We start from the raw sequence: 27185 nt of genomic DNA, 5'->3' as shown, positions 1-27185 counted from the left end.
CAAAATTGGCTAGATCGGAAAAACTCTTACACTAAAATGAACTTTTTGGTCTTAATTAAAGATTAGGTTTTGGCATAAGGTTGCCAGTGTGGTTTAGGTTAGGTTTAAAATAAATTGTTAAAAAGAGAAATTGTAGAAATAGGCGGGGTTTAACCATAATTGTGGCTGCGGTAACTAGTGACGACCCTTTTGTCTAACCTAAAACGGTTATGGAAATCCAAAATTGCAATGGCTAGCAAGAGCAATAGCTAGAAAGTTTGCGAAATTATTTTTGTTGTCGTGAAAATAAAATATTGAACACCTTCTACAAGAACGTGAGTAGATAGTTATTTTCAATTAATTTGAAAGATAACGACGTTCGATATTAACGTTGTATTGGTAGCTAAACGTTAGTTAGCTAACTAGCCTCGACAACATTTATTAGCTACAGTAGCTAGCTAAATGTAATAGTATGACATTAGCCCAGCCCCAGACTATAGGCCTCGAATGTTACTGTTACTATAATTGTTTACACGTTAACTGTAGCTTTACTGTGCAGTATTTCTCAAGTAAAAGTAGTAAGTGCACTGCATAGTCTACCGAGTCGGGAAAGTCTGGCCGGTGGCTCAGGACTGATTTGCAAAATAACTTCATCTTTTGCAAACTATCGTAAATAAACCTCAAGCTACACGCTGTTTGTTTATCAGTGCCCAAAATCACTTGCTAGCTAAGTTCCAACTCTGTTGAAACAATGAATGTCAATGAAGCTAGCAAGTAGTAGCTAGCAGGCACATTGGGCAGTACGCAAACGATTCGTTCTTTTTGAACGACTCTTTTTACTGACGAGTCATGATTTGTTTTTCTCAGTGACTCGTTCAATCTTTCGTTTGACCTGCTGGCAGCAAGATTGATACGGTATACGCGGCAACAGAGACGTTCTCCGACCAATTATGTCTATAAACCAGATAGTAACAGTAGCAGCAGCGTATGTGATGAGTCAAAGTTAGTGCAAAAAGGGGTCAATGCAGATAGTCCGTGTAACTATTTGGTTAACTAACTATTTAGCAGTCTTATGGATTGGGGGTAGAAGCTGGTCAGGGTCCTGTTGGTTCCAGACTTGGTGCGTAGGTACTGCTTGCCGTGCCGTAGTAGCGAGAACAGTCTATGGCTGGAGTCTTTGCCAATTGTTGGGGCCTTCCTCTTCTTCAATGAGGTTTAACCGCGGTTGGCATCCAATTTGTTGCATTACCGCCACCTACTAGACTGGAGTACAACTCCCTTATATTTTGCTTGAAAAATAAAATAAAATAAAGAAATACCCTACCATCTAACACTACACTCACAAATTCAAAAATATTATTAATAATTAACACCACCCTACTTCACTATTTAAATATATTAATTCCTACCTCATGTCCTCAACCTGAAATGATGGGACATCACCACTTAAAACTCCCTGTAACTCTTCTGATGTAAAGTCTCGCACACCCAAATACCTCTCTGCAGCTGCCACCAAAACCTCAATTTTATTCGACTTACGTTCCATCCCTGCAGTACAATTAATAACCATTGCTATAAATGCTAAAAGTCCAATCTTACTGAAACATATATAACTTGTTGGCCTATCCCTCTGTACTGGTACATACAGTTGAAGTCAGAAGTTTACATACACTTAGGTTGGAGACATTAAAACTTGTTTTTCAACCACCCACACATTTCTTGTTAACAAACTATAGTTTTGGCAAGTTGGTTAGGACATCTACTTTGCGCATGACACAAGTAATTTTTCCAACAATTGTTTACAGACAGATTATTTCAATTATAATTCACTGTATCACAATTCCAGTGGGTCAGAAGTTTACATACACTAAGTTGACTGTGCCTTTAAACAGCTTGGAAAATTCCAGAAAATGATGTCATGGCTTTAGAAGCTTCTGATAGGCTAATTGACATCATTAGAGTCAATTGGAGGTGTACCTGTGGATGTATTTCAAGGCCTACCTTCAAACTCAGGGCCTCCTTGCTTGACATCATGGGAAAATCAAAAGAAATCAGCCAATACCTCAGAAAAAAAATTGTAGACCTCCACAAGTCTGGTTCATCCTTGGGAGCAATTTCCAAACGCCTGAAGGTATCACATTCATCTGTACAAACAATAGTACGCAAGTATAAACACTGTGGGACCACGCAGCCATCATACTGCTCAGGAAGGAGACGCGTTCTGTCTCCTAGAGATGAACGTACTTTGGTGCGAAAAGTGCAAATCAATCCCAGAACAACAGCAAAGGACCTTGTGAAGATGCTGGAGGAAACAGGTACAAAAGTATCTATATCCACAGCAAAACGAGTCCTATATCGACATAACCTGAAAGACCGCTCAGCAAGGAAGAAGCCACTGCTCCAAAACCGCCATAAAAAAGCCAGACTACAGTTTGCAACTGCACATGGGGACAAAGATCGTACTTTTTGGAGAAATGTCCTCTGGTCTGATGAAACAAAAATAGAACTGTTTGGCCATAATGACCATCGTTATGTTTGGAGGAAAAAGGGTGTCGCTTGCAAGCCGAAGAACACCATCCCAACCTTGAAGCACGGGGGTGGTAGCATCATGCTGTGGGGGTGCTTTGCTGCAGTAGGGACTGGTGCATTTCACAAAATAGATGGCATCATGAGGAAGGAAAATTATGTGGATATATTGAAGCAACATCTCAAGACATCAGTCAGGAAGTTAAAGCTTGGTCGCAAATGGGTCTTCCAAATGGACAATGACCCCAATCATGCTTCCAAAGTTGTCAAAATGGCTTAAAGACAACAAAGTCAAGGTATTGGAGTGGCCATCACAAAGCCCTGACCTCAATCCTATAGAACATTTGTGGGCAGAACTGAAAAAGCGTGTGCGAGCAAGGAGGCCTACAAACCTGACTCAGTTACACCAGCTCTGTCAGGAGGAATGGGCCAAATGCACCCAACTTATTGTGGGAAGTTTGTGGAAGGCTACCCAAAACATTTGACCCAAGTTAAACAATTTAAAGGCAATGCTACCAAATACTAACAGTGTATGTAAACTTCTGACCCAATGGGAATATGATGAAATAAATAAAAGCTTAAATTAATTACATCATTTAGCAAACGCTCTTATCCAGAGCGACTTACAGTTAGTGAATACATATATATATATTTTTTATACTGGCCCCCCGTGGGAAACGAACCCACAACCCTGGCGGTGCAAACGCCATGCTCTATCAACTGAGCTACATCCCTGCCGGCCATTCCCTCCCCTACCCTGGGCCAATTGTGCGCTGCCCATGAGTCTCCCGGTCGCGGCCGGCTGCGACAGAGCCTGGATTCGAACCAGGATCTCTAGTGGCACAGTTAGCACTGCGATGCAGTGTCTTAGACCACTGCGCCACTCAGGAGACTTCTCTCTACTATTATTCTGACATTTCACATTCTTAAAATAAAGTGGTGATCCTAACTTTCCTAAGAATGGGAATTTTTACTAGGATTAAATGTCAGGAATTGTGAAAAACTGAGTTTAAATGTATTTGGCTAAGGTGTATGTAAACTTCCGACTTCAACTGTATCTACTACTCTCACCACTCCTCCCCCTTGACCCATCTTCCTCTACTTTCTTCACTGCCTCAGCATATGACAACTTCTTCACTACTCTTACCCTGGAAACCTCAACCTGCCTCTCTCGCACGGGACATTTCTGATCCCCAGCCCCATGGGCACCCCTACAATTAGCACATACCACTACTTTCCCCAATGCTACAGATTCCTTTGTCTCATGCCCTTCTGCACACTTCTCACACCTTGGAACCTCCTTCCTACACACTGCTGCCACATGCCCATAAGTTTGACACCTGTAACATCAATGTATTCGGCACATCAGCTCGTACAGGATAACTTATATATCCTAACTTCACTTTGTCAGGCAAAGGCTCAACTTCAAAACTCAAAAGAACAGACAATGAATCTTCTGTTTCCCCACTCTCGCCACCCTGTTTGCGTCGCACCAAACGACAAGCATCACAAACACCGGGAATCTTCACCTTCAGTTGGTCAACCTTTACTGCTACCCCAGTAATCACTCCTTTCAATGGTGCCCTTTTCTTGAGAGCGAAACAATTCACAATTCTTACCCCCATTTGTTTAACTCTGAGCGCCTTCTCCCTCTGACCAACAGAAACACAAACAATTATCTCTAGACCACTTATGGTTACCCTCACCGATTCCACTATACCCAACGCTTTTTTCACCCATCCTGAAACCACAAATGGATCAGCCAAAAGGCAAGGGTGGGGCCTTCCTCTGACACCACCTAGTATTCTAAACTGAAGATCATGATTAGTTGATTATTGGAGTCAGATGTGTTAGCTGGGGCTGGGACAAAAGTGTGACACGAATCAGGCCCCCGAGGACTGGAGTTGCCCATCCCTGCTCTACCCTCTGTAGTGCCTTTGGGTCGGATGCCAAGCAGTTGCCATACCAAGCGGTGATGGAGCCAGTCAAGATGCTCTCAATGGTGCAGCTTTAGATCTTTTTGAGGATCTGAGGGCCCATGCCAAATCTTTTCAGCCTCCTGAGGGGGAAGAGGCATTGTCGTGCCCTTTTCATGACTGTGTTGGTGTGTTTGGACTAGGGCTGTGCGATATGGCCAAAATATCATATCACTGTATTTTTAAAAATGTTGATGGGATGATGGTATTTGATAGTATTTCATGTTTGTTTTTTTAAATAATAAAAGTTCTACATTTTCTTTATGAGTAGTGCGTGACCCTAGGCTGGCAACACATACATTCTAAGTGATTTCAATGGGTCTTTCTCCATTCTGATTGTTTTATACTGTTCAATTCAACTTCAACCAAAAAGTAATTTTAAGCATTTTCATAAATTTCTGCATTTCCTGCACTGATTTGAGATCATTTCCACACTGCCACGTAGGGCTGCACAATATGGGCAAACAATCTAGGCCTTATTTTTAACCAAATGTTGCAATTGCGATTTGACAGGTGAACTGTTGGAATCATGGAAATAGAATGATTATTCTAATTCTAAATGTAGAATATAATAGTGGGCACTTTGTTTGACATGACAATGAATGAAAACGGCAGGGAGAAGTTATTGTGACCGGGTAGGAACCAAAGTGTTGATAAGTGTTTCCTAGGTGACCCTATAATCTTTGGCTACATTGAATGTTTTCTCTTAGCTACTACATGTAGCTAACATATTCATGCTTCGCATATTCCTCTTTGAGTTAGAAGATACTGTTGCACAAACAACATGCTGATTTAGGTCTAAACCATCACTGGTATTATCAGGCTTTAAAGCTAGTTACATTTGCCCTGACTCAGTATATTTATTAGCTAGCTAGCTAGCCAGCTAACTAGCAATTAGCATTAGCGGCTAACACGATTTAGGCCCAACATGCTAAGAAAGATAAACTAGCCTTTTGCAGATGTAAGAAACACAAACTAATAGTGTAAGTATAGAACACTAGTGGATTTATATTAAGAAGCAAAGTGAAAACAGCATCGTTGTCATGCATTGACCATGCAGACTGAACGCAGGTGTCTCGTGGTCAAGCAACAACAAATGTGCTCCTTGAGTGACAGGGGATGGGGCTAGGTCTGTGTGAAAAGTGGCATGGAGACAGAGAGAGCGGAGAGAGATGACTAAAGTAGCGGAGTAAACTATAAAAATGGACACTACAGACGGGGTATCACATTTAACAAACCAAACATTCAAATTCTGTTATGGAAGGTAAAGTAAAAACCCAAACCAGTCCGTGCATCAATACTGGTATATTGTAAAATATGGTATACCGCCCAGCCCTAGTTTGGACCATGATAGATCCTTCGTGATGTGGACACCGACGAACTTGTAGCTCTTGACCCGCTCCACTACAGCCCTGTCGACGTGAATGGGGGCATGTTTGGCCCTCCGTTTCCTATAGTCCACGATCAGCTCCTTTGTCCTGCTGACGCTGAGGGAGAGGTTGTTGTCCTGGTACCACATTGCCAGGTCTCAGACTTCCTCCCTATAGGCTGTCTCATCATCGTCGGTGATCAGGCCAACCACCGTCGTGTCGTCGGCAAACTTCATGATGGTGTTGGAGTCGTGTAGTTGTGGGTGAACAGGGAGGACAAGAGGGGACTAAGCACGCACCCCTGAGGGGCCCCTGTGTTGAGGGTCAGTGTGGTGGATGTGTTGTTGTCTACCCTCACCACCTGGGGGGTGTCCCGTCAGGAAGTCCAGGATCCAGTTGCAGAGGGAGGTGTTCAGTCCCAGGGTCCTTAGTTTACTGATGAGCTTGGAGGGCACTATAGTGTTGAACTCTGAGCTATAGTTAATGAAGAGCATTCTCACGTAGGTCTTCCTTTTGTCCAAGTGGGAAAGGACAGTCTGGAGTGCAATAGAGATTGTGTCATCTGTTGGGGCGGTTTGCGAATTGGAGTGGGTCAAGGGTGTCTGGGATGATGGTGTTGATGTGAGCCATGACCAGCATTTCAAAGCATTTCATGGCTACAGATGTGAGTGCTACGGGGCAATAGTCATTTAGACCGGTTACCTTGGCGTTCTTAGGCAGAGGGACTATAATGGTCTGCTTGAAACATGTAGGTCAGGGTTTATCAACTAGATTCAGCCGCGGGATGATTTTTTCTTGAGCAGATGGTCTGGGGGCCGGGACATAATTATAAATCATTTGTAGACTGCAAATTGACCTAAATCATTTGTAGACTTGCAAATTGACCCGCAAGCCCAAACATATATAATATTTCACTAAAACATAGTCATTTTCAAATCTTGCTTACATTTGCATACGATAACGTGTCTCTCTATTATGCATGGGAATACTTGGGAACAGATTTCCAAAATTAAAATCACCTGGAGCTGATTTCCTGGTGTTTTAAAAAAAGTATTATTGCTCAGAAAACTTGGGGGGGGCCAAATAAAACCGCCTGCGGGCCACCATTTGGGGAACCCTGATATAAACCCTGGATTGCTGATGCTATGTTTTGGCCAGTGAGAGGCTTTGAAGCCACTGGAGTGTGAGGCCAGTCACTGCCTTCCTATTCATTTATATCCTCTACAAACCTCACTACTCCCATCCCATCCCCCCCACCCAAACCCCATCCCCGTCCAGCCTCTGACCCTGTCAAACTCTCCCATACAATTGACAATATAATACAACATGTTCATCAGTTTCTTCCACCATACACCCATCACACATTCCAGTAACATGCTTCCCTACTAATTTCAAATAATTCAATCCCGTATGCCCTAATCCTACACTCTATAGAAAATGCTTTAAAAATGCTTTAAAAAAACAACCTTAACATACAGATGACAATACAACAGAACAGATGAACCGGAATGACATTGACTCTCTCGGGTGGCCAACAAGAATGATCTGAAAGCCATGCCCCTATTAAGCCACTCCTCCAGTCTTCTGATCTAACCCGGTGGGTCATAGCTCAATAGCCCAGCATCAATAACCCAACAAGCAAACTAAGTGACCCAACTGGCTGGGTCAAAATAACCCAACGTGTGTTCTGTCCAATATTTATCCAAATTGGGTTGTTTTTAACTCGCCATTTTTTGGGGGGACAACATTACTTCTTCTCTTCTGTTCCCATTACAAGACCCAATTTCTCGTACAGATTTCCTTTTACTATATTTTCCTCTGCCAGCAATCTAACCTAAACTTTCAGATTAATGTTTTAACCTCTCCTCTCCCTAATTGCACCTGTATATCCACAAAATAATTTTTCACTGCTTTCTTTGCTATTATATCTACTATATACAGTGGGGGAAAAAAGTATTTAGTCAGCCACCAATTGTGCAAGTTCTCCCACTTAAAAAGATGAGAGAGGCCTGTAATTTTCATCATAGGTACACGTCAACTATGACAGACAAAATGAGAAAAAAAAATCCAGAAAATCACATTGTAGGATTTTTAATGAATTTATTTGCAAATTATGGTGGAAAATAAGTATTTGGTCAATAACAAAAGTTTCTCAATACTTTGTTATATACCCTTTGTTGGCAATGACACAGGTCAAACGTTTTCTGTAAGTCTTCACAAGGTTTTCACACACTGTTGCTGGTATTTTGGCCCATTCCTCCATGCAGATCTCCTCTAGAGCAGTGATGTTTTGGGGCTGTCGCTGGGCAACATGGACTTTCAACTCCCTCCAAAGATTTTCTATGGGGTTGAGATCTGGAGACTGGCTAGGCCACTCCAGGACCTTGAAATGCTTCTTACGAAGCCACTCCTTCGTTGCCCGGGCGGTTTGTTTGGGATCATTGTCATGCTGAAAGACCCAGCCACGTTTCATCTTCAATGCCCTTGCTGATGGAAGGAGGTTTTCACTCAAAATCTCACGATACATGGCCCCATTCATTCTTTCCTTTACACGGATCAGTCGTCCTGGTCCCTTTGCAGAAAAACAGCCCCAAAGCATGATGTTTCCACCCCCATGCTTCACAGTAGGTATGGTGTTCTTTGGATGCAACTCAGCATTCTTTGTCCTCCAAACACGACGAGTTGAGTTTTTACCAAAAAGTTATATTTTGGTTTCATCTGACCATATGACATTCTCCCAATCCTCTTCTGGATCATCCAAATGCACTCTAGCAAACTTCAGACGGGCCTGGACATGTACTGGCTTAAGCAGGGGGACACGTCTGCCACTGCAGGATTTGAGTCCCTGGCGGCGTAGTGTGTTACTGATGGTAGGCTTTGTTACTTTGGTCCCAGCTCTCTGCAGGTCATTCACTAGGTCCCCCCGTGTGGTTCTGGGATTTTTGCTCACCGTTCTTGTGATAATTTTGACCACACAGGGTGAGATCTTGCGTGGAGCCCCAGATCGAGGGAGATTATCAGTGGTCTTGTATGTCTTCCATTTCCTAATAATTGCTCCCACAGTTGATTTCTTCAAACCAAGCTGCTTACCTATTGCAGATTCAGTCTTCCCAGCCTGGTGCAGGTCTACAATATTTTGTTTCTGGTGTCCTTTGACAGCTCTTTGGTCTTGGCCATAGTGGAGTTTGGAGTGTGACTGTTTGAGGTTGTGGACAGGTGTCTTTTATACTGATAACAAGTTCAAACAGGTGCCATTAATACAGGTAACGAGTGGAGGACAGAGGAGCCTCTTAAAGAAGAAGTTACAGGTCTGTGAGAGCCAGAAATCTTGCTTGTTTGTAGGTGACCAAATACTTATTTTCCACCATAATTTGCAAATAAATTCATTAAAAATCCTACAATGTGATTTTCTGGATTTTTTTTCTCAATTTGTCTGTCATAGTTGACGTGTACCTATGATGAAAATTACAGGCCTCTCTCATCTTTTTAAGTGGGAGAACTTGCACAATTGGTGGCTGACTAAATACTTTTTTCCCCCACTGTAATTTCCATTGACTCCTGTATGAGCAGGGATCCAACGAAACTGAACCTCTATCCCATTTATTTGTAACCCTAACAACATCGTCATTACATCTATCCATAAATCCTCACATTCTGACTTCCCTGATTTTAAACTACACAAAACCGATGCAGAATCTGAACATATTACTACTCTTCTTGGTTCACCTCCTCTATCCATTGGGCACTGTTCTTCCTGCCGTACACTAAGCGGAACCTAGGTTGAAGATGACCAAGAGCGGAACTACAACGTCAGAAGAACAGCACCCACTAGCGGTCTCTCTAGGCTAGTATGGCCAGAGAGGGAGGCCAATATAGATAATCTTTAGCCTACTTAAGCCTACTCAAATAGAATGCAATAGATTGTACATTAAATATGTATGTTATCATTCTGGATGGAACATAATTAATAGTGGCAACCATACAGAATGCAATGGCGCCGCCAACATAACACCATGGTTCTGATTTTAACCTGCTTTGTCCATCCACAGTCAGTCTCGACTGTCTGAGACTGGACCCACCATGGGCAGCTACAGTGACTCCACCAGTGACCTGGACGAGGATCTCCCTGTGTATGACTTCCTCCAGCCCGACCGTAGCCTGAGCCAAGCCTTCCAGAGCCACACAGATCAACCAGACCTGGTGGTCCCGGACAGCTCTCATACAGACATCCCCATAGGGGTGGCTGATGTTATGATGATCAGTAGTGATGATGAGGAAGCGGAGGTTCCCTATATCCCCCTGGCGCTGAGACTCAAACAGAGACAGGAGGGTGTGGAGCCTGCATCGTCCACTCTCAGTAATGGACAGGACAACCATCACTCCTCACCTGACCCTCCTGGTGGTTTAGGCCGGTTGGCACCGAATGGTCACTCAGAGTCCGAACCTCTATTCACCTCATACAAGACCCTAAACGGTCATCGTAGGATGGAGAAAGGTGGGGGACCAGACTGGGATGACCCAGAGGAGGCAGCTCTCCCTCAGCTGTGGCCCCCGCCAAAGCCCTCCTCCTGGGCTGGGAACACTACCTCCCCTGCCAAGAGGAAGCCCTCCAAGAGGAATGCTGAGGAGAACCAGGGGTCCAGGGAGGAGGCGCTGAGGAGGAGGGAGGCCAGGGAGAGGCAGCAGGGGGACAAGGAGGCGCGGATGCTGCAGCAGGAGAGGCAGAAGGCGGAGAAGAAGGCCCTGGCGGAGGCTGTGAAAGCACTGCGACCAGAGGAGTGTATCAAACACATAGTGGTATCTGTGGATCCAGGTGGGTTGAAGAGAGGCAGTGGCTGTGTTTCAATTCCCTACCTTTCTCCCCGGAGTGTGCACTTGCTCACGGTCTTGGCCTCATGGATTTAAAAGCATTGAATAGGTGTAAGCAAGGGCTACACAGAGGATTTTGTAGTTCCCAGTTTCCACCATATATGCGTGCGTGTGCTTATGTGTGTGTGTGTATGTGTGCCTACGTATGCGCAATTATGTGTATTTGTGTGTGTGTGTGTGTGTAGGTCTGTTGCAGTTGGAAGGTGGGGGCACTCTGCTGACGTCGCTCCAGGCCCTGGGCTGCAGCTGTGCCATAGAGAAACAGCCCCTCCCTCGCAGCGTCAACTGGGTCAGGAGAACACCTAGCACTCAGGTGACTGGACCATCACTCACACACACACATCTCTATCGCTTCTCCCCATGCCATGCTTATCCATACTGTATTAACCAAGCACTAAAGTGTGTTTTCATCTTCATCCTATTCATGCAACGCAACTAGGGATGTGACAAATCAAAAATGTTTCTTTGTTTAAACTGCCATTTTAAAAATCTGTTTTCCATTAAAACGATAACATTTCATAAAATGACATGTGAATTCACAATGCAGCTGTGCTGCTGCCAGAAACTGTTTGGGTCTCATGGTGCGTCCCTTTCAGATGGATAAGCATTGTACATGTACTATCATTACTGTACCTCAATTCCACCTCGCAAAGTTTGCATTTCCTTCTCATTTAACACTCAAAGTATTGCCATACAGGACTTAGCTGCTGTCTGTTGCCTTTCTCTGCCATTTTTCCAACTGTTAACGACAATGACGTAGTGGTGGAGAGTCGACTCCAAAATAATTGATTCCTCGACTCCTTGCATGTCGACTCCCGGTGTCGACTCCCATTTCTGGGTGTCAAGATTCGATTCCACTACAAATCGACTCCTAAGATTCAGCATTTTTGGAACGGAGGAGACTGATTATTTTCTTTACTTCTGAGAACACAAACACTCGCATCTTTCATAGCAAGCTAGCGAGGGACGGATGGAGAGAGAGGGGAGGGGCACACTATAGGCAGTTTGTGCACTAGGCCTATTTATCAAAATGCTGTATCTTGCAATTTCGTGGTTTACAATGTCTCGCAACTTCAGTAAAGCAGGGTCTATCGTCACTGAATAGGCTACCTGATTAACTCTTTAGTATTATCCCAGTTTACCCATTTGCTTATTGTCTTGCCTACGCCTAGCGAACAGTTTTTAAATTATATGAGAAAAAAATATTCCATTTGATTTGGAACGGCAAGCCAGACAAAATTAAATGGGTCTATTTATATAATGAATATGAATTCGGAGGACAGATATTATTAAATATTAAAGCTAAAAGCTTCAGTCATTAAAAAGTTATACTTAAATCCAAACTGGTTCTCTAGCAAATTAGTAAGATTGTCTCACCCAATGTTCAAGAATGGCCTTTTTCCCTGTATTCAGATTACAACCTCTCACTTTCAGTTATTTGAAAAGGAGATAATCTCCCGAATATCACTATTTGTAAAATAAGCCATAGATAGTTGGTTGCAATTTCAATTTAATCCTCCAGAAACGACAGAACAAATAATGCAACAAATATTGTGGTTAAACTCAAATATACTAATTGATAAAAAAACATTATGTTTTGACCAAATTTGTGAAAAAAATTTGATAAATAAAAAAGTATACCAGTTTCATTTAAGGACCAAAGGATGACAGCCGTCCCATATAGATTGCAAAATAGTTGGGAAGAGATTTTTGACGAACCGATTCCATGGCATAGTGTTTATGAACTGATACGCAAAAGACGCCGGATTCAAAACTTTCAATTTTCTATTTAAATTGTTATATACAATTCTTGCTACCAATAGAATGTTATTTATATGGGGGATACAATCTTCCCAGCTCTGCAGATTTTGCTGCGAAGAGACAGAATCATTAGATCATTTGTTTTGGTACTGTCCATTTGTAGCTTGTTTTTGGACACAGGTCCAGGAATGGCTAAAGGATTGCAATATTTACCTGGAGCTAACCCTGCAGATAGCACTACTGGGTGATCTGAAAAGTCATAGTCAATCGATCAATAATATAATAATACTTTAGCAAAAAAAAATATTTTCAATTTACAATCTGTAGAAACAATGAGAATAGAAAGGTTCAGAACTTTTGTAAAACATCACAGTACAGTTGAAAAATATATGGCAAATAGAAATCCAATATGGATGGTGTTAAGAGATAGATGGGTGGTGTTGAATGGAGTTGAAGGATGGGACTAATAACAACTAACAACAAGAAGATAACTAATGTAAAGCATACTGTGTCCATAATAAGTATATAGGTTATAGGTTGAGAGCTTTTGTGAAAGACCACAGTTAGAAAGATATGGCATATAGAAGCAAACCGGATGGACATCATGAAAATGATCGGAGAGGTAGAGGAAGTTGAGGAGTAAAAACAAATAAAATAGAATTATTGTCAAATTGACTGTGTCCATAAAATGTATATAGTTATGTATAAGCTGGAAGTAGAGGCCTAAGCATTGTTGTTCACTAGTTTACTCCAATTAGGGAAGGGGTAGTGGGTTGGAAAGTAATAAAGGGAAATATATTTTTAAAAAGGATATGTATATGTGTGTATGTGGTCCTCTGTAGCTCAGCTGGTAGAGCACGGCGCTTGTAACGCCAAGGTAGTGGGTTCGATCCCCGGGACCACCCATACACAAAAACAAAATGTATGCACGCATGACTGTAAGTCGCTTTGGATAAAAGCGTCTGCTAAATGGCATATTATATTATATATTATAAATAAGTATTATACCCCCTCTCAATCAGAAAGATTTCTGGCTCCCAGGTGTCTTTTTATACAGGTAACGAGCTGAGATTAGGAGCACACTCTTAAAGGGAGTGCTCCTAATCTCACCTTGTTACCTGTATAAAAGACACCTGTCCATAGAAGCAATCAATCAATCAGATTCCAAACTCTCCACCATGGCCAAGACCAAAGAGCTCTCCAAGGATGTCAGGGACAAGATTGTAGACCTACACAAGGCTGGAATGGGCTACAAGTCCATCGCCAAGCAGCTTGGTGAGAAGGTGACAACAGTTGGTGCGATTATTCGCAAATGGAAGAAACACAAAAGCACTGTTAATCTCCCTCGGCCTGGGGCTCCATACAAGATCTCACCTCGTGGAGTTGTAATGATCATGAGAACGGTGAGGAATCAGCCCAGAACTACACGGGAGGATCTTGTCAATGATCTCAAGGCAGCTGGGACCATAGTCACCAAGAAAACAATTGGTAACACACTACGCCATGAAGGACTGAAATCCTGCAGCGCCCGCAAGGTCCCCTTGCTCAAGAAAGCACATATACAGGGCCGTCTGAAGTTTGCCAATGAACATCTGAATGATTCAGAGGAGAACTGGGTGAAAGTGTTGTGGTCAGATGAGACCAAAATCGAGCTCTTTGGCATCAACTCAACTTGCTGTGTTTGGAGGAGGAGGAATGCTGCCTATGACCCCAAGAACACCATCCCCACCGTCAAACATGGAAGTGGAAACATTATGCTTTGGGGGTGTTTTTCTGCTAAGGGGACAGGACAACTTCACCGCATCAAAGGGATGATGGACGGGGCCATGTACCGTCAAATCTTGGGTGAGAACCTCCTTCCCTCAGCCAGGGCATTGAAAATGGGTCGTGGATGGGTATTCCAGCATGACAATAACCCAAAACACATGGCCAAGGCAGCAAAGGAGTGGCTCAAGAAGAAGCACATTAAGGTCCTGGAGTGGCCTAGCCAGTCTCCAGACCTTAATCCCATAGAACATTTTTGGAGGGAGCTGAAGGTTCGAGTTGCCAAACGTCAGCCTCGAAACCTTAATGACTTGGAGAAGATCTGCAAAGAGGAGTGGAACAAATCCCTCCTGAGATGTGTGCAAACCTGGTGGCCAACTAAAAGAAACGTCTGACCTCTGTGATTGCCAACAAGGGTTTTGCCACCAAGTACTAAGTCATGTTTTGCAGAGGGGTCAAATACTTATTTCCCTCATTAAAATGCAAATCAATTTATAACATTTTTGACATGCGTTTTTCTGGATTTTGTTGTTGTTATTCTGTCTCTCACTGTTCAAATAAACCTACCATTAAAAATTATAGACTGATCATGTCTTTGTCAGTGGGAAAACATACAAAATCAGCAGGGGATCAAATACTTTTTTCCCTCACTGTACATATACCTATTTGAATATACACTGCTCAAAAAAATTAAGGGAACACTAAAATAACACATCCTAGATCTGAATGAATGAAATAATCTTATTAAATACTTTTTTCTTTACATAGTTGAATGTGCTGACAACAAAATCACACAAAAATAATCAATGGAAATCAAATTTATCAACCCATGGAGGTCTGGATTTGGAGTCACCCTCAAAATTATAGTGGAAAACCACACTACAGGCTGATCCAACTTTGATGTAATGTCCTTAAAACAAGTCAAAATGAGGCTCAGTAGTGTGTGTGGCCTCCACGTGCCTGTATGACCTCCCTACAATGCCTGGGCATGCTCCTGATGAGGTGGCGGATGGTCTCCTGAGGGATCTCCTCCCAGACCTGGACTAAAGCATCCGCCAACTCCTTGACAGTCTGTGGTGCAACGTGGCGTTGGAGGATGGAGTGAGACATGATGTCCCAGATGTGCTCAATTGGATTCAGGTCTGGGGAACGGGCGGGCCAGTCCATAGCATCAATGCCTTCCTCTTGCAGGAACTGCTGACACACTCTAGCCACATGAGGTCTAGCATTGTCTTGCATTAGGAGGAACCCAGGGCCAACCGCACCAGCATATGGTCTCACAAGGGGTCTGAGGATCTCATCTCGGTACCTAATGGCAGTCAGGCTACCTCTGGCGAGCACATGGAGGGCTGTGCGGCTCCCCAAAGAAATGCCACCCCACACCATGACTGACCCACCACCAAACCGGTCATGCTGGAGGATGTTGCAGGCAGCAGAATGTTTTCCACGGCGTCTACAGACTCTGTCACGTCTGTCACGTGCTCAGTGTGAACCTGCTTTCATCTGTGAAGAGCACAGGGCGCCAGTGGCGAATTTGCCAATCTTGGTGTTCTCTGGCAAATGCCAAACGTCCTGCACGGTGTTGGGCTGTAAGCACAACCCCCACCTGTGGACGTCGGGCTCTCATACCACCCTCATGGAGTCTGTTTCTGACCGTTTGAGCAGACACATGCACATTTGTGGCCTGCTGGAGGTCATTTTGCAGGGCTCTGGCAGTGCTCCTCCTGCTCCTCCTTGCACAAAGGCGGAGGTAGCAGTCCTGCTGCTGGGTTGTTGCCCTCCTACGGCCTCCTCCACGTCTCCTGATGTACTGGCCTGTCTCCTGGTAGCGCCTCCATGCTCTGGACACTACGCTGACAGACACAGCAAACCTTCTTGCCACAGCTCGCATTGATGTGCCATCCTGGATGAGCTGCACTACCTGAGCCACTTGTGTGGGTTGTAGACTCCGTCTCATGCTACCACTAGAGTGAAAGCACCGCCAGCATTCAAAAGTGACCAAAACATCAGCCAGGAAGCATAGGAACTGAGAAGTGGTCTGTGGTCACCACCTGCAAAACCAGTCCTTTATTGGGGGTGTCTTGCTAATTGCCTATAATTTCCACCTGTTGTCTATTCCATTTGCACAACAGCATGTGACATTTATTGTCAATCAGTGTTGTTTCCTAAGTGGACAGTTTGATTTCACAGAAGTGTGATTGACTTGGAGTTACATTGTGTTGTTTAAGTGTTCCCTTTATTTTTTTGAGCAGTGTGTGTGTGTATGATATATATATATATATATATATATATATATATATATATATATATATATATATATATATATATATATGTATATATATGTATGCGAAAAAAACATATGGGGATTGGAAGTGTTGCAGACAATTACATTGATGGAAGTTACAATCTATCTGCAATATTAAAGCTGATCTATCCCCTAAAATCTTTAAAAATATATATTAAAAAAATAGGCTAGGATATTCTACACGCAACAGACCGAAACCTTAACACACACTCGCATCATTAGGGAAGCGAAAGAGCGGGCTGTAATCATTAGTCCAAACAGTTTGCAACTAAAACTAGAGTTTCTATTAAACAAATTCAGGTAAGTCCCTCCCTGTTTCGTTCCGTTTGCTTCTATTCTGAAACATTTGCAACAGAATAATGAATACGCCCCAGGCGAGCCAGAGTGAGGGAGAGAGAGAAAGGAGGGGGCAGGCAGAAAGAACCGTGGTGCGCATATGTCCTGGTAATCTGAAACTCGCAATGTTTGTCTTGAATGGCTCGCAAATTCACCAAAGTAGCCTAAAGTTCGCTTCTTCCTCTCTGGTTTCATTTAAATTACACAACTTTCCCCAGGCCTTTATAGCCTATCCTCTAGTTAGGCTATAACAAGGAAAATAATGTTTTGTGATAACTGCACTGTGATTTTAATTATGTGGGGGGGGGAAACAAAAAACATAGTTTTGGGGTTAGGGATTTTTCTTAACGTTAAGGATCCCAATCTCATTTAAACGTTCACATCCGTACATGCAACCCATAGCTTTTTGTGGTCATGTTGAATCCGTGATGCATTATGGGTAAATTGTTACTGACTGACTGATGTACAATTTATAATGAATAGTTTATTTATTATGCCAGGTGATTTGTAGAACGGTCACTTGGCAGTCGCTGACTGCTATGTAGTTGATCAATGTCAAACAAACCCTTAATCTCTGTTGCTTCTCAGACAGGTGAGGTGTTGTGTATCCCAGAGGCCCACACAGTGATGCAAGTACCTGTTGATGACTTCATCAACCTGATCCATAGCTACACTCAGGTGAGTGACACCTCTCTGGGTCGGGCGTTGCTATGGTATCATCCCACTTCCTGTTTCTGCTGACTAGCTGGAATGTGCTAGTTGGGGAGGGGTGTTCGCACAGCAGTTCATGGTCATAGGTCTATACATACACATATACACTGCGGGTACAAAACATTAGGAACACTTTCGTAATATTGAGTTGCACCCACCTTTGCCCTCAGAACAGCCTCAATTCGTCGGGGCATGGACTTTTTTGTCAAGTTGTCAAGCGTTCCACAGGGATGATGGCCCATGTTGACTCAATGCTTCCCACAGTTGTAAAGTTGGCTGGATGTCATTTGGGTGGTGGACCATTCTTGATACAGACAGGAAACTGTTAGCGTGAAAAACCCACCAGCGTTGCAGTTCTTGGCACACTGGAACCTACTACCATACCCTGTTCAAAGGCACTTAAATATTTTGTCTTGCCCATTCACCCACAATCCATGTCTCATGTACCCCATAATGTCAAAGTGGAATTATGTTTTTCTAAATGTTTACAAATTAAATAAAAATGAAAAGCTGAAATGTCTTGAGTCAATAAGTATTCAACCCATTTGTTATGGCAAGCCTAAATAAGTTCAGAAATAAAAATGTGCTTAACAAGTCACATAAGTCACTCTGTGTGCAATAATAGTGTTTAATGTGATTATTGTATGACTACCTCATCTCTGTAACCCACACATACAATTATCTGTAAGGTCCCTCAATCAAGCAGTGAATTTGAAACACAGATTCATCCACAAAGACCAGGGAGGTTTTCCAATGCCTCGCAAAGAGGGGAACCTATTGGTAGATGGGTAAAAATGGTCCTGGGCTGGCGTGGTTACACATTTTACATTTACATTTGAGTGATTTAGCAGACGCTCTTATCCAGAGCGACTTACAGTTTTAGTGAGTGCATACATGTTCATACTGGCCCCCCGTGGGAATCAAACCCACAACCCTGGCGTTGCAAACGCCATGCTCTACCAACTGAGCTACACGGGACTACACGTGGTCTGCAGTTGTGAGGCCTGTTGGATATACTGCCAAATTCTCCAAAACTATGTTGGAGAGGCGGCTTATGGTAGAGAAATTAACATTAAATTATCTGGCAACAGCTCTGGTGAACATTCCTGCAGTCAATATGACATTGGATGCTCCCTCAACTTGAGACATTTTAGAGTGGCCTTTTATTGTCCCCAGCACAAGGTACACCTGTGTAATGATCATGCTGTTTAATCAGCTTCTTGATATGCCACACCTGTCAGGGGATGGTTTATCTTGGCTAAGGATAAATGCTCGCTAACAGTGATGTAAACAAATGTGGGCCCAAAATATGAGAGAAATACACTTTTTGTGCATACGGAAAATGTATTGGATCTTTTATTTCAGCTCATGAAACACTTTACATGTTGTATTATTTTTTTTGTTGAGTATAGATAAAGTGAACCTGATTCAAACAAATAGTACAAAAACAATTGTACTTTTTAATTTCTTTATTGAGCAAATTGATCCAACATTCACTTTCTTTGTGGGGAAAAGTATGTGAACCTCTAGATTAATAAGCTCAATAAAGTGTATGAAAGTAGTCAAAAGTGTACTATTTTGTCCCATATTCCTTGCATGCAATGACTACATCAAGCTTGTAATTCTACAAACTCCTTGGATGCATTTGCAGTTTTTTCGTGTTGTGGGTTATGTTTTGCCCAACCAGAATTGAATGGTGAATAATGTCTTATGCCATTTTCTATTCAAGTAAGAATAGAAAATGTTTCTGAACAGTTCTAAATTAATCCTGATAATGCCATGATTAAGAAAAAACATGAATGTATCATGAATAATGATGAGTAAGAAGCTTACAGAGGCTACAACAAAACATGCTAAAATGCTAACATCGGCTCACCATTAACAATGACCCGGAAGAGCATATTAGCATGTTTTGTTGTAGCATATTGCTGATTTATAAACTGGGTGGTTTTAGCCCTGAATGCTGATTGGCTGAAAGCTGTGATATCAGACCCGTAGACCACGGGTATGACAAAACATTTATTTTTACTGCTCTAATTATGTTGGTAAACTGTTTATAATAGCAATAAGGCACCTCGGGGGTTTGTGGAATATTGGAAATATACCACGGCTAAGGGCTGTATCCAGGCACTCCGTGTTGCGTCGTGCTTAAGAACAGTCCTTAGCTGTGGTATATTGGCCATAAACCACACCCCCTCTGGCCTTCTTGCTTAAGTATACCTTGTTGTCGAGCAACAATAAGAACAACCAAGAAGGCATAGTCACACAATGATGATGTACATTATTTCATGCTAAACATCCGTACAAAAAAATACACAAAACAACCTTTGCCGTCTCAACACTTGTGCTGATAATAATTGCATCAATCCAGGACACATTTGCAAATATTAGGCAATAAACTGTGACCAGATTCTGACCTCCCTCTCTCCTCGCATGGCGTATGTTACCCAGGAGCAGAGGGGTGGAGGTGCAGACTGTAGCCCCTCTTTGACCTCCTGGACCCTGGGTCTGCAGGCTAGCAACCCTGGCAGGACCCCCAGTCTGGTGGTCATAGACCTGGAGAAATACTTCAGGTGAGGGGGCTGGAGAGAGAGAGATGTGGTTTGCGTCCCAAATGGCATCATATACCCTATAAAGTGCACTATCTATGGGTCTGGTCAAAAGTAGTGCACTATGTAGGGACTAGGTATTATGCAACCGTTCCCTTAGGGGGGTATTTATAATAGTTTATAAAGCATTTTTTAAATCATTTATTTAAAAAAATAAGCATTCATAATGAAATGGTTTATTGCTAGACGTTATTATAAAGTGTTATCATTTCAAGTAAGTGTGACTTGGAGGAAGGAAAAGTGTTTCTTGTAAAAACATCAAACTTCGTCATGCTGTGTCCCACAAAAGTACTCAATTTTGCCAAAAAAACACAAACATATGGTTTTGCCTACAGATCCCAGAAGTCCCAGAGCCAGAAGAAGTTCCGGGATGCGGTCCTGGGGGAGGAGCAAGCAGCAGGAAAGGGGGCGGTGAAAAAGAGGAGGAAGAAAGATGGAGGTGATGCACTGCCCAAGGTGTCTCGAGTTGAGGTGGAGGAGGTGGGTTGTTGTCATTAGCAGCTGGTAGATAACATCTTCACAAGATAATTTACAGTCATTTGATAATATAGTGGGTGGAATTGTCTTTGCAAATACTATATGAGCAAGTTTTTAGTCTTTGAAACTAACTCAACTATGGGACTCGGACAAGGTTACTTACTTATTTTTATTTAACCTTTATTTAACTAGGCAAGTCAATTAAGAAACCTCCCGAGTGGCACAGTGGTCTGGCTGTGCCACTAGAGATCCTGGTTCGAATCCAGGCTCTGTCGTAGCCGGCAGGGATGTAGCTCAGTTGGTAGAGCATGGCGTTTGCAACGCCAGGGTTGTGGGTTCTATTCCCACGGGAGGCCAAGCAGTATGGCAACTGCTTGGCCTCCGACCGCAAGGCACTACAGAGGGTAGTGCGTACGGCCCAGTACATCACTGGGGCAAAGCTTCCTGCCATCCAGGACCTCTATACCAGGCGGTGTCAGAGGAAGGCCCTCAAAATTGTCAAAGACTCCAGCCACCCTAGTCATAGACTGTTCTCTCTGCTACCGCACGGCAAGCGGTACCGGAGTGCCAAGTCTAGGTCCAAAAGACTTCTCAACAGCTTCTACCCCCAAGCCATAAGACTCCTGAACAGCTAATCATGGCTACCCGGACTATTTGCACTGCCCCCCCACCCCATCCTTTTTACGCTGCTGCTACTCTGTTAAGTATTTATGCATAGTCACTTTAACTCTACCCACATGTACATATTACCTCAACTACCTCAACTAGCCGGTGCCCCCGCACATTGACTCTGCAACGGTACCCCCCTGTATATAAAGCCTCCCTACTGTCACTTTATTTTACTTCTGCTCTTTTTTTCTCAACACTTTTTTTGTTGTTGTTTTATTCTTACTTTTTTTGTTTAAAATAAATGCACTGTTGGTTAAGGGCTGTAAGTAAGCATTTCACTGTAATGTCTGCACCTGTTGTATTCGGCGCATGTGACCAATAAAATTTGATTTGATTTGATTTGAAAAATCATAAAAAAGAATGACTAAAATACAGTAGAATAGAATACAGTATATACATATGGAGATGGGTAAAGCAGTATGTAAACATTATTAAAGTGGCCAGTGATTCCATGTCTATGTATATAGGGCAGTAGCCTCTAAGGTGTAGGGTTGAGTAACCGGGTGGTAGCCGGCTAGTGATGGCTATTTAACAGTCTGATGGCCTTGAGATAGAAGCTGTTTTTCAGTCTCTCAGTCCCAGCTTTGATGCACCTGTACTGACCTCGCCTTCTGGATGATAGCGGGGTGAACAGGCCGTGGCTCGGGTGGTTGATGTCCTTGATGATCTTTTTGGCCTTCCTGTAACATCGGGTGCTGTAGGTGTCCTGGAGGGCAGGCAGTGTGCCCCCGGTGATGCGTTGGGCATACCACACCACCCTCTGGAGAGCCCTGCGGTTGCGGGCGGTGCAGTTGCCGTACTAGGCGGTGATACAGCCCGACAGGATGCTCTCAATTGTGCATCTGTAAAACTTTGAGGGTCTTAGGGGCCAAGACAAATTTCTTCAGCCTCCTGAGGTTGAATGGGTAGAATGGTCATCTGAATCAGGGTTAGTTGGGGTAAAAGAGGAGCGATTACGATAGAGGAAACCAGATGTAGATTTAACTTTAGCTTGCAGCTTGGATATGTGCTGAGAGAAGGTGGACATTCCTGCAGTCGGCATGCCAATTGCACGCTCACTCAAAACTTGAGACATCTGTGTAATTATCATGCTGTTTAATCAGCTTCTTGATATGCCACACCTGTCAGGTGGATGTATTATCTTGGCAAATGAGAAATGCTAACTAACAGGGATGTAAACAAATTTGTGGCCAAATTTTGAGAGAAATAAGCTTTTTATGCATATGAGAAATTTCTTGGATCTTTTATTTCAGCTCATGAAACATGGGACCAACACTCTACATGTTGCGTTTAGGGAGGGGGGAGGATTGATCCGAGGGCTTTCAAAAGGGCCGCCAGTTGCCCATCCCTGGTGTAGATGAGGGGGAGGAGACAGGTTAAAGACAATTGAGACATGGATTGTGTGTGTGTGCCATTCAGAGGATGAATAGGCAAGACCAAAGATTTAAGTGCCTTTGAACGGGGTATGGGAGTAGGTGCCAGGCGCACTGGTTTGAGTGTGAAGAATTACATCGCTGCTGGGTTTTTCACACTCAAAAATGTCCCGTGTGTATCAAGAATGGTCCACCACCCAAAGGACATCCAGCCAACTTGACACAACTGTGGGAAGCATTGGCGTCAACATGGGCCAGCATCCCTGTGGAACGCTTTCGACACCTTGTAGAGTCCATGCCCTGGCGAATTAAGGCTGTTCTGAGGGCAAAAGGGGTGCAACTCAGTATTAGGAAGTTGTTCCTAATGTTTTGTACACTCAGTGTTCTAACGGGTTATAGAGTATCCTAAACAACGCAATTATCACAACATAAGTTGTAATATGGCTTTTCTTTCTCCTGGCTTGATTCCCCCGTGATTTACATGCACTGCTGCTGTTATGTCCATGTTCTGTCTCTGTGAGCTGCAGCCCGAAGCACAGCTCAGGCATCAAAAAGCATTTATTCTCCTGTGCTAGAGTCTGCACTAGAATGGTCTGACTACACAATATAATGTTGGGCGCATTAAGTGATGCTCTGTATCTGTTATTTCCATGATTTTGGATATGAAGTATTGAAGAAAAAAAATCGCAAATGAAGGCCTAAGTCCAATAGTCAGGGTTCGCCACTGATAAACTATAGTGTTTTTGTGGTATGTAGTATACCGTAGTATTTACTATAGTATTCTACAGTATACTACAACATTCTATAGTAAGTACTACACATGATCAAGGTATACTACAGTGTGTAGTATAGTATTCTACAGTATACTACAGTTTATTACAGAATTCTATAGTAAGCACTATAGTTTTCTATACAGAACTGTAGTATTTTTTTTAATGTGGTTATTTTAACTGGCGTGCAATAACTTCATGTACTGAATAAGACTCCCATTCCTTTCAGTCTTTTACCCAGATTTTAGTAGAGATGCAGAGAAGCATATTTAGTTTCTTTAAATAAAGAACCACCAGTCAGAAGGATACAGACGGCTCAAGAGGTATGCTTAGATATGAAAAATGTATGCACTCACTAACTGTAAGTCGCTCTGGATAAGAGCGTCTGCTAAATGACTAAAATGTAAATGTAAATATGCAGAAAAATAGATGTATTTGTTTACATACAGTAGAATTAAGCAAAATTATTATGGCTCTAGATTGCAGGAAAAAGCTGTTTCAGATGTTTGAAAAATGCAAAATTCTCAAACTTACGGTCGCGAGGCCTAGCACTCCTACGGACCATCCCCAGCCTTCTTCACGTACTTTGGGCCCCCTCAGATTTTTGTGGTGCATGATACCCCTGCACACCCATGTCCACTTGTGTGGAGTAAATGTGTGACAGTTTTCCAAAGTACCTCTGTAACATCAGTCTCTCTTGGTCCTCCAACATCCATACCATCAGGCCGTGGTGCACCTGCAGCTACACACAGGGGTCCAGGTGCATTTCCTGTCCACCTGGAAGGAGTTCTCTGACCATGTCGCCATGGCAACCAAAGCGGTAGCCGATGCCCCATTCAAGTGAGTGAGCTGCTGTGACAGATAGATGGTCAACTTGTGTAATTTCAATATACAACCGCTCAATCCATGAGTCATTTCAATATACAGCTGTGCAGAGTTGTAAGGGAGTAACATCTCATATATTGTGTGTTTGTCTGTGTCGGTCTGTCTACAGACGAGAGAGGGAGAAGACAGGCTTCTCGTTCTACCTGGAGAGTGAGTGGGCTGGGGGCCAGAAAGTGGACAGGGCTGGGAAAGGACTGCTGCAGGTCTGGAAGAGACAGATCCAGCAGCTGAACAGAGTCAGCCCAGATATGGCCTCTGCTGTCCTCGCTGCCTACCCCTCTCCACAGCTACTCAACCAGGTAAAACCACACACACAGTACACCCACAAACACACACACACATACAGCATGTGCTTTCCCCACACTGAATCTCACAACTGCTCTCGGCGTTGTGATGTCATTGGCAGGCGTACAGTCGGTGCAAGTCAGAGCGTGAGAAACTCTCACTGCTATCGGACCTCCTGATTCGCCGAGGGGAGGGTGTGACTTCCACAACTCGCCGGGTTGGTCCTGAGCTCTCCAAGCGTCTCTGCCTGGCGATGACATCTTCAGACCCCCAGCAGACCCTGGACTCCACACTTTGACACTTTTATGATGTCATACATCTGACCTCAGTAGTGGAAGAGTGGAGTTGGACTGATGTTCTAAATCTGTGTTCTTCATCACTGGTCTTCAGTCCTGCCTCTGGGGACCTCTATAGGATATGCAGGCTTTTGCTCCAGCTCAGCACTAACACACTTCATTCAACTAATCAAGGACTTTGTGATTGGCTGATCCATTGAATCAGACATGTTAGTGCGGGGCTGGAACCCACCATGTGGGTCCTCAGGAACAGGTTTGAAATGCGCTGTGATACACTCAGTGAACAATGGAACACAGTGAACTATGGAGCACAGTGACATTTGGATTTCAATGTTGAATTGGATAGTGTCTCGTTTTATGACATCCACCTTTGTTTGTAAAATACATTTTATTTTATTAAAGCATCTAAATCAATCATGGGATTTTGACCAAAATAGATAGTCATTAATAGACACCATCTACATTACATTGCACACAGGTGGGTTAGGGAAACCTGTACATGAAATTAGACTACTGAGTAGTCTCTGCTGCTCTGTTTTTAAACTTTGCCCTATCTTTGGATTAGGTACATTCACAAGTTTAGACAAGAGCACCTCACCACAAACCAGAGTTTTATTTTTATGTGGTTTATTTCCTAATGACAACAATGTTATATCCATAAACGTAAATCAAATGTTTCACTTGTTTTGTATAATATTCATATTCATTAACAGTACATAGTTTATTAGTGACTCCAGTGTGGAAAGTTATGTGAGTATTTATGTGGTTGAGTGTGTGATAAGTAGTGTCGAATATATCTCATCTTGCAGTTGCCACAGAAGATTGTGACTTCTCTGAATACTCAGGTCAGGTGTTCCTCCAGGACACAAGAGGCTACTCTAGTTTCAGGTTTTACGTATGTACAGGATACACATGGTATATACTGTCCAATGAAATGCTTACTTGCAGGTTCCTTCTCGACAATGCAACAACTATAAGAAATAATAAAAGATAATAATACGAACATAAAGTAAATGGCTCAGTAGAATAGAATAAATTTTTTTAGCATAAGTATAATACAGGAAGGCACAATTTAAAGTACAATATTTACACATGTATCAGGGAAGGGGGGATTGGAGGGCAAGTGCAGTATTAAATTAAATTGTGCAGTATTGGCTACCTGGCACAAAGTCACTGAATGATGGCAATCAACCGTGATTGCTGGTTACAGGGGCTCAGTGAATGTGTTCTGGAATGTGTAGAGATGGGTCAGTGTGCCAGAGAATACACTGTAGAAAGACAGAATGCCAGCTACCCAGTCCAGATACTCTTACTCTGTTGGAGCTGGGGTAGAGTTCTGGGATGTGAGCGTACTTGTTGTTGTGCCTGACAGTAACTGTTGTAAATACTAGTCAGAGACCAGGAGTTGTCATTGTTTCCAAGCACAGCATAATTTTGCCATCCCCACCGGCTGATTCCTTTATATCAAATCAAATTTTATTGGTCACATACACATATTTTGCAGATGTTATTGCGGGTATAGCGAAATGTTTGTGTTCCTAGCTCCAACAGTGCAGTAGTATCTAACAATTCACAACAATACACAAATCTAAAAGTAAAAGAAGGGAATTAAGAAATATATAAATATTAGGATGAGCAACGTCGGAGTGGCATTGACTAAAATACAGTAGAATAGAATACAGTATATACATATGGAGATGGGTAAAGCAGTATGTAAACATTATTAAAGTGGCCAGTGATTCCATGTCTATGTATATAGGGCAGCAGCCTCTAAGGTGCAGGGTTGAGTAGCCAGGTGGTAGCCGGCTAGTGATGGCTATTTAACAGTCTGATGGCCTTGAGATAGAAGCTGTTTTTCAGTCTCTCGGTCCCAGCTTTGATGCACCTGTACTGACCTCGCCTTCTGGATGATAGCGGGGTGAACAGGCCGTGGCTCGGGTGGTTGATGTCCTTGATGATATTTTTGGCCTTCCTGTAACATCGGGTGCTGTAGGTGTCCTGGAGGGCAGGAAGTGTGCCCCCCGGTGATGCTTTGGGCAGACCACACCACACTCTGGAGAGCCCTGCGGTTGTGGGCGGTGCAGTTGCCGTACTAGGCGGTGATACAGCCTGACAGGATGCTCTCAATTGTGCATCTGTAAAACTTTGAGGGTCTTAGGGGCCAAGCCACATTTCTTCAGCCTCCTGAGGTTGAAGAGGCGCTGTTGCACCTTCTTCACCACAC

General features: G+C 43.1%; 1 protein-coding gene across 3 annotated transcripts; it reads left to right on the top strand.

Moving 5' to 3' along the window:
- On the top strand, window positions 1-25383 carry eme1 (essential meiotic structure-specific endonuclease 1). 3 transcript variants are annotated; one of them, XM_041888791.2, is made up of 9 exons: window positions 1-314; window positions 9901-10664; window positions 10906-11033; window positions 17475-17564; window positions 20055-20170; window positions 20542-20686; window positions 24220-24335; window positions 24490-24679; window positions 24787-25383. In XM_041888791.2, the coding sequence occupies exons 2-9, from the start codon at window positions 9932-9934 to the stop codon at window positions 24961-24963; spliced, it is 1695 nt and encodes a 564-aa protein (XP_041744725.1). In that variant the 5' UTR covers window positions 1-314; window positions 9901-9931; the 3' UTR covers window positions 24964-25383. The 3 variants fall into 3 exon arrangements, with proteins under 3 accessions (XP_041744725.1, XP_041744709.1, XP_041744716.1); XM_041888775.2 differs by having other exon boundaries at window positions 2-314; window positions 20049-20170; XM_041888782.2 differs by lacking the exon at window positions 1-314 and adding an exon at window positions 9331-9695 and having other exon boundaries at window positions 20049-20170.
- The last annotated feature ends 1802 nt before the right edge of the window (window positions 25384-27185 follow it).

This window comes from Coregonus clupeaformis, chromosome 1 (assembly GCF_020615455.1).
Source record: "Coregonus clupeaformis isolate EN_2021a chromosome 1, ASM2061545v1, whole genome shotgun sequence".
Classification (NCBI taxonomy): domain Eukaryota; kingdom Metazoa; phylum Chordata; class Actinopteri; order Salmoniformes; family Salmonidae; genus Coregonus; species Coregonus clupeaformis.
The sequence above is the reverse complement of the archived record's forward strand: the minus strand, read 5'-3'. Positions and strand labels throughout refer to the sequence as shown.